Source organism: Periplaneta americana, chromosome 2 (genome assembly GCF_040183065.1).
Source record: "Periplaneta americana isolate PAMFEO1 chromosome 2, P.americana_PAMFEO1_priV1, whole genome shotgun sequence".
NCBI classification, from domain to species: Eukaryota; Metazoa; Arthropoda; class Insecta; order Blattodea; family Blattidae; genus Periplaneta; species Periplaneta americana.
The window spans coordinates 205,426,139-205,433,685 of NC_091118.1; the positions used below are offsets into that span (position 1 = coordinate 205,426,139).

Here is a 7,547-nt window from a genome sequence, read left to right on the forward strand (position 1 = left end):
TCAAGATACGAAATAAATGAAACACTAACATCAAAGTAAACTTAAGATTTTTACAGCATCTTCTATTTTCTTCTTGTTCACCCGTGTAGACAATATAATGTGTATAACAGTCTGTACAATAAGGAAAACATATTTTATAAATTCGTCTTCATGCTGTAGTTTACGAACTATAATGCATTAGCTCATAAAAAAAAACCTCAGTTTTACTTTACAACAATTTTGAGTAGCATGTATTTCGTAGGTTAGTATTTACAGACTGCTTTGCGTCTCTTAAACTTTGTTTCCTCTCAACAGATGGCAATGTGTGGCTCTTTGATTGTGGCGAAGGGTCTCAGGTGCAGCTGCAGAAGTCTCCAGTTCGTCCAAGTCGAATTTCTAAGGTTTTCATTACACACATGCATGGAGACCATGTAAGCATTTTAAAGTACTGGTAAATAATAATTTAATTCTATTTTGAATCTTGCGGTACACTACTTTTAACACTTGAATATAAGTAATTGATTAACTAGTGGACTTACTCGTGTTAATTATGTAAGTCTGTGCAGCTTACAGCTGGTTACATTAAAGCAATAACCAGAGGACACAATACATCTGCATACGCCGATCACATAACCAGTGCTAACCATACATACAATCAGTGGCGGCTCGTGATAAAATAATGTGTGTTCACAATTTTGTGGTTCCAAAATCGAAGAGAATTTGAAATTGTACGTTTAGTCTAATATGAAATGTCATGATTCCAATGTTTCACTATCGAAAAAAAACCGTATATAAATTCAAAACGACATATAATAATAATAATAATAATAATAATAATAATAATAATGAAACTCAGTCTTTCTATTTCCAATTTTTCCTGGTAAGCCAGTTTACCCAGTTCTTTACTGTTCCAAATTTCATTGAACAGAGTTCATTGTTTACGTTTGTTAATAATGAATACTTACACAGTCCCGTTATTTACAAACGCGTGTGTTCAGTAATATATTTTGATTCACAACACACTGATACACTATAGCCTATACCAGTACTGTAATCCCATTCGCATAGATTGATTGCTATAAATACATGCCAGTAAATATTATTCTTAAATATTATACGCTACCATACAGATACTTAAATTCATATCACCACCACAGTCAGCCAGCACGTGTTTGAAAGTCAAACTATGCTATTATGCCGACACTGAAGTATAGTAATTCACAAACTACACTCTCGTAGCAGCACTGTACACACATCTACGTTAAGTAAACGTTCCTACAGTCAAATGCTGACATCTACAGGCTTTTAAATTTCCTCCTTGAGATATAGCACGTGAACGATAGGCACCGATGCACCTGACATCTGTAGGATAGATACTCATCATGTTCACTTAACGCTTTGTGCTCTTTACGAGTCATAAGCGGCCAGCTAAAGACAATTTTCTCCCGCGCATGTGTGAAATTCCTGTAACCATCTCGAAAAGAGCACGGCTTGTATGTGAACGGATGTTGCCAAGTTTACATAAGAAGTTTATGCAAAATGCGGGAAGTTTAAAATACTCGATTCTGATATTATACATCCCCACTACGTCAATACGGTATCAAAGAATAAAACTAGTCGTGCATTAATGGAAACAAGGTGTTCACGTGCTCTTGTGCTCTTATTGACGCACTGCCACTGCATACAATAACATAAAAGCGGACATGGAAATCCTACACATACAACCCAAGAACCAAAAACTCAACACACTACAACAATACGAAATATAAAAACACACTAAAACATACCCCGATCAAATTCTCAACACACAGATCAATTTCAGTACACACACACTATTTGACTCCACTTTTCAACACCTTTCAACAATGAAACGCACCCACATAACAGGCAGAGAAGTTCGAGATGACGCCTAGATCTAGTAGGCTCTGAGGATGGGTTGATGAAGCACCGAAACAGCTGTAAGTCGCACAGACTTACATAATTAACACGAGTAAGTCCGCTAGTTAATCAATTACTTAATTTAATTCTATTATTTTACTTTAGGGCTTTGTGGTTCATATATTTAAACCTTATAATCCCACCAGCATTCCACTGTAGAGTTCTTAAAGTAATTATTGGAATTGGTATGGTGAGATTTGCCTAAAGATGTCCCCACCCGGAGATCCGATTGGGGGACAGTTTTAACTCCGGAATATTTATCTTTAGGGCTCATACTCATATATGTTGTGGCTTTCATGTAACTGTTTTCTTAACGGGCACCAGTTTTTACAATGTGGCAGTTACATCACCCGACGTAAACCCCCATTATGCAAGGGGGACTGCACCTGTCGTTGGTCAACGGGTCCTTCGGACCTAGCCGGGAGGACTAAATAGATGTTATTTAGATCCACTGACCTTTCCCTCATGTGCCGCTGAGGGACGCTGTTGTACTGTGGTAGGCCAGCACATATGTAAATGGCATTTCCTCCATTTTAGATGAAACAGTTATACTGCTGTGACTCGGTCCCCAGATCCTCATCTGTTAAAAGCAGGATGTACCACGGGCAGGTTGAGGTTGGGAATTGGGTAGGAGAGGCTATAGGAGGCGCATCACTACCCCTTACAACACCCGACTGCACGACTGCTAATGGCTTCATTGCCAAATGCAAGGCACTAGACAACAACAACAACAACAACATAATCCCACCAGTGAAAGCATATTGTATAAAGGGTGTTTTCGTGGTGAGTTACAAAGAGAAGGGAAAAAGCATCAATTTAAGATAAGGAATTCTTGTCCGGAAATATCTCAGTCGAAAGTTATAAGCCAAAACCGTTTTGAGATTCTTGCTAGGAGGTCTCTTCGTTCTCTGCAAGTGTCTCGTAGACAAGACTTTTCATATGACCCCACAAGAAATAATCAAGTTGGGTCAGATCACGTGAACGAACTGGCCAGGAAACAGGACCTTCCCTTTCTGTATATTCTCCAGGGAATGTCTGATTAAGGTAATCGCGAGCACCATTTGCAAAAAGAGCTGGGCTCCATCATGTTTAACTGACATGCTTTGACGAAAATCAAGTCAGACATGTTCAAATAACAGGGGAGTATGCTCTCAAAAACAATGTACTCTGCTGAAGTTAAGCAGGCTGGAAGAAGATATGGGTCTATTACGTAATCATTGACTAAAGTTGGTACAATGTATTGTGCACCTTTCAACATATCCCCCCCCCCCCCCAATTACTCGATCACCTTACTTACTTACTTTCATAGCTTTTAAGGAACCCGGAGGTTCATTGTCACCCTCACATAAGCCCGCCATTGGTCCCTATCCTGAGAAAGATTAATCCAGTCCCTACCATCATATCCCATCTCCTTCAAATCCATTTTAATATTATCCTCTCATCTACGTCTCGGCCTCCCTAAAGGTCTTTTTCTCTCTGGCCTCCCAGCTAACATTCTATATGCATTTCTGTACATGCCCTGGCCATCTCAAACGTCTGGATTTAATGTTCCTAATTATGTCAGGTGAAAAATACAATGCGTACAGTTCTGCATTGTGTAACTTTCTCCTGTAACTTCATCCCTCTTAGCCCCAAATATTTTCCTAAGCACCTTATTCTTAAACACCTTTAATCTATATTCCTCCCTTAAAGTGAGAGTCCAAGTTTCACAACCATACAGAACAACCGGTAATATAACTGTTTTATAAATTCTAACTTTCAGCTTTTTTTGAGAACAGACTGTATGACAAAAACTTCTCAACCGAATAATAGCAGGCATTTCTTATATTTATTCTGCATTTAATTAACTCCCGAGTGTCATTTATATTTCTTACTGTTCCTTCAAGATATTTGAATTTTTCTACCTTTTGAAAGGATAAATTTCCAGTTTTTATATTTCCATTTCGTACTATGTTCTGGTCACGAGACATAATTATATAACTTGTCTTTTCGGGATTTATTTCCAAACCTATCTCTTTACTTCCTTCAAGTAAATTCTCGTGTTTTTCCTAATAGTCTGTGGATTTTCTCCTAACATATTCAGGAATTAACAGACTTTATTGAAAAATACTGCAGATGAACTGCTTTTGTTAAATGCGTGATAACAATGCATCCAGTCAGTGTGATATCGATGGGAAGGTTTTTAGGATTAATCTTTTCTCCTGAAAAAAGAAAGTTATAGAAAAGAAAAGAAACAAATGAGGAATAATAATAAAATTAAAGTTCAGTCATCTTCATCACAGGTAAATGATCCTTCAAAAACCCGACGATTATTTCAATCTGGTATTTGTTGTATTTTTTTCTGTCTTATATTTACTGGTAGCTATTACTAAATGATTAATAAAAATTATTTGTTTTCGTATGTTATTTCACTATCAAAGCCTGTGGTTTTAAATATATATATATATATAAACCATGACAGTGCCAGTGTAGTATTTAAATCCTATATTCAATAATCGTTGTGTCCATAATTTACTTCTTAATAAACACTGTTAAATAAAATTCATAGTCAAACCGAGTAGAAAAATCAATGCTAAAGTAATAACTTCGCCTTACTAGAGGTTGAAGTGCAGTGGAAACTTATATACAATAACTTAGCTATGTATGATTTTATGATTAGGCATAAAATTGTGATTGAAAAATCTCAAGAAGAAATCCCTTGTACACCATTGCATCTAGTCATATGCATTTTTGAAGGAATTAATGAAGTTTGGCGAGAAGATTGAAAAGTTGCTTTTATCAAAATTGCTAACCATACATATTGATTTTATTTTTGAAATTATTATAACATATTTTACATTCTTTGTTGTTCTTTGAATGTTCACATACTGGATGAAAAACTTGTGACTTAATTTAAAATTATTTTCTACCTTACCATTGTTACTGTAAGATTGTTTTTTATTTATATTGCTCTTTGTATACCTCATTTTTGCCAGTTTGATTCTAAGCATATTCCTGTGTTGCATGGGTAAATAATATTGGTTGTAATTACACATTGCAGTAGTTTGTAAAATGCTGATGTCCATCTTTAACATAGAATGATGTGATAATGTTGGCTAGGTATTGGATCGAAGTAAATTATCTTACATCTTGATTACACAACTTTTAACACTGTATCACTTCGGAATATGTATGGTAAGACTTTCCTGTGTTAAATTTCAACGTACCTCGTTTACATGTTTCGACCTACTTATGGGTCATCTTCAGAACTGGTCGTTGTTGGTCTTGGCGCCACTTGTTCCGTTTCATGTGAGGGTGTGTTTCTGTGGTATAGTGTAGAGTCAAAGAGTGTGTGTGTTTTGAAGTTGAGTTGTGTGTTGAGAATTTCGTTGGGGTGTGTTTTTGTGTGTCTGTATATTTAATATTGTTCTAGTGTGTTTAGTTTCTGGCTTTTTGGTTGGATGTGTAGTATTTCCATGTCTGTGTTGATGTCTCTGTGGGTGTGGTTAGCATTTGTGATGTGTTCTGCATATGTGGCGGTTCCGGACAATTGGCCACAGAAATTTGGGAACTGGGACAATTGGCCACAGAAAATTGGTAACAGGGACAATTCGCCACAAATAGACAATTCGCCACAAATAGACAATTTGCCACAGATAGACAATTTGCCACACTGAGATAAAAAGATAAATCTATGACTTCCAGAAGCTCTATATTGTGCGAATGGATACAGAGATTAATAATTGTAAATTCCACAAAGTATGTGAATTGCTATGTACATGTGAATTTGTCTTCAAAATGTCCTTCTAGGTTGTGATCTACAGCTCTCAAGTACCGAATGACGGTGCCTTCTCCTTGTACCGCGGGTATTCTTCAACTATACGTGATATTCGTCTGTCCATGTCGATTTACTTCCGCTTCTTTTTGGTAGGAGAATGACCACCTTCCAAACTCTCTATGTATCTGTCTGCTATAACGTTCAGTTCGTCAATATTCCTTGGTTCAGGTGGTAGGTGCAGCTTCCTGGCACGGCGCACAGTTTTTTTAATAGATAGTTTCTTCGGTAGATTCACATTGGCTTCGCTTGCAATACGCTGTAATTCATTTTGAATAATGACAGACGTTGGTTCTCGGGAAGTCCCCGCCCTTGCCTTCACGTTCTCTACACATTCCTTTGCCTTAATCCTTCCCAGTCTGCAGAATGATTCTTGTGTTCAGACGGTTCTTTGACGACGCTGCTTCCATCTTCTGATAACGTGACTGTTGCATTACACCCGCCACGCATGTCACAGCGCCAAACAACTCCATTCTTATTTTCTCTAAGTCTCGTGTACATGTAGCCAAGCTATATTAATTTGTCAGAATCTCTTTCTGATTTTGTGAAGCGAATTTCTTCTGCCATAGTTCCGAATTAGTTTACAGCTTCTGGCTTTGTCTTGTGTTACCATAGAAATATATTATAAATTGTTGCGAATTTGAGTATTGCCTTGACTTTTATTGTGTGACTAATTGTCTTTGATACGAATTTAAATTATGTGGCGAGTTGCCTCTGTGGCCATTTTTCTGTGGCGACTTGTCCCCAACCCATATGTGGAGGTGTTTTGTAATTTTGTTATGGCTGTGATGTGTTCTTTGTAACGTGTTTGAAACGATCATAGTGTTGTTGTTGTTGTTGTTGTTTTCTAATGCCAGGCATTTGACAGTAAAGTCATTTGACCTCTTGCAGTCCAATAGTTTTCAAAGATATTATCATGACCAGTCAATGAAGCACAGATTTTGAGGTGTTCCGAATCCATTTCTTAGTTTGAGTTGCACAATGGGCAGTTAGGGGACTGATATATTCCAATTCTATGCAGGTGTTTAGCCAAACAATCATGGCCTGTTGCCAATCTAAATGCAGCTACAGACGATTTCCGTGGTAAATCGGGAATTAACTGTGGATTTTGATTCAGAGAGTGGTGCAGCTGTTAGTAAGTCTAATTTTAGGAGCTGAACTAAAGAGAGGGGCTACTCATTCATTAGCACTGGTCAGCTTGATGAGTTAATGACTGAATTTGGTATAATTTTCCTCTATCCAATACCTAATTCCCTCTTTACCCTTTCCTATCCAGTCCTCTGACTGAACTCTTACTTTCATTGATCCCGACGGCATTAGAGCATTCGAGGCCTAGGGGTTCATTTCCCTTTCCTTCCTCCTCTTTCTACTTTCCTGTTCCTAGTGCTGACCTGCTATGGCACTAAAATCGTCCTCCAGTGGCTTAAGGAGGGAAAGCTGGTGATCAACAAGATCTCCCAGCTAGGTCCAATGGACCCGTCGACCAACAGCAGGTGTGGTCCTCCAGACATTCTGGGGGTTGTGTGTGAATGAAGTAGCCACCAAAACGTTAAAATATGGTGTTCACTTAAATCGGTTACAACTTGCCATTCAACTGCTCCAATATGAAACGATCATAGTGTTTCTTCCCAGTTTTAAAAATACTTACTCATATGTTCTGTCGAACCAAGCTATCTTTTACTAGAGTGACAACAACAGACTGTTGCAGGAGAGAATTTCCATCGCATATAAATAAATCTGTGGCATCAACGTCATAACTTCTTCTTGTCAGATTGAAGCGACCTTCATACTGTATTGCAGAATTTGACATTTACTG

At 37.7% G+C, this 7,547-nt stretch overlaps 1 protein-coding gene across 1 annotated transcript in view; it reads left to right on the forward strand.

Annotated features, from left to right (window-relative positions):
* LOC138695086 (zinc phosphodiesterase ELAC protein 1-like) overlaps positions 1 to 7,547 on the forward strand; it is a 28,687-nt gene that overhangs the window by 1,642 nt on the left and 19,498 nt on the right. The window contains exon 2 of the mRNA XM_069819472.1: positions 295 to 410. Coding sequence (XP_069675573.1) covers positions 295 to 410 — 116 coding nt within the window. The remainder of the gene's footprint in view (positions 1 to 294; positions 411 to 7,547) is intronic.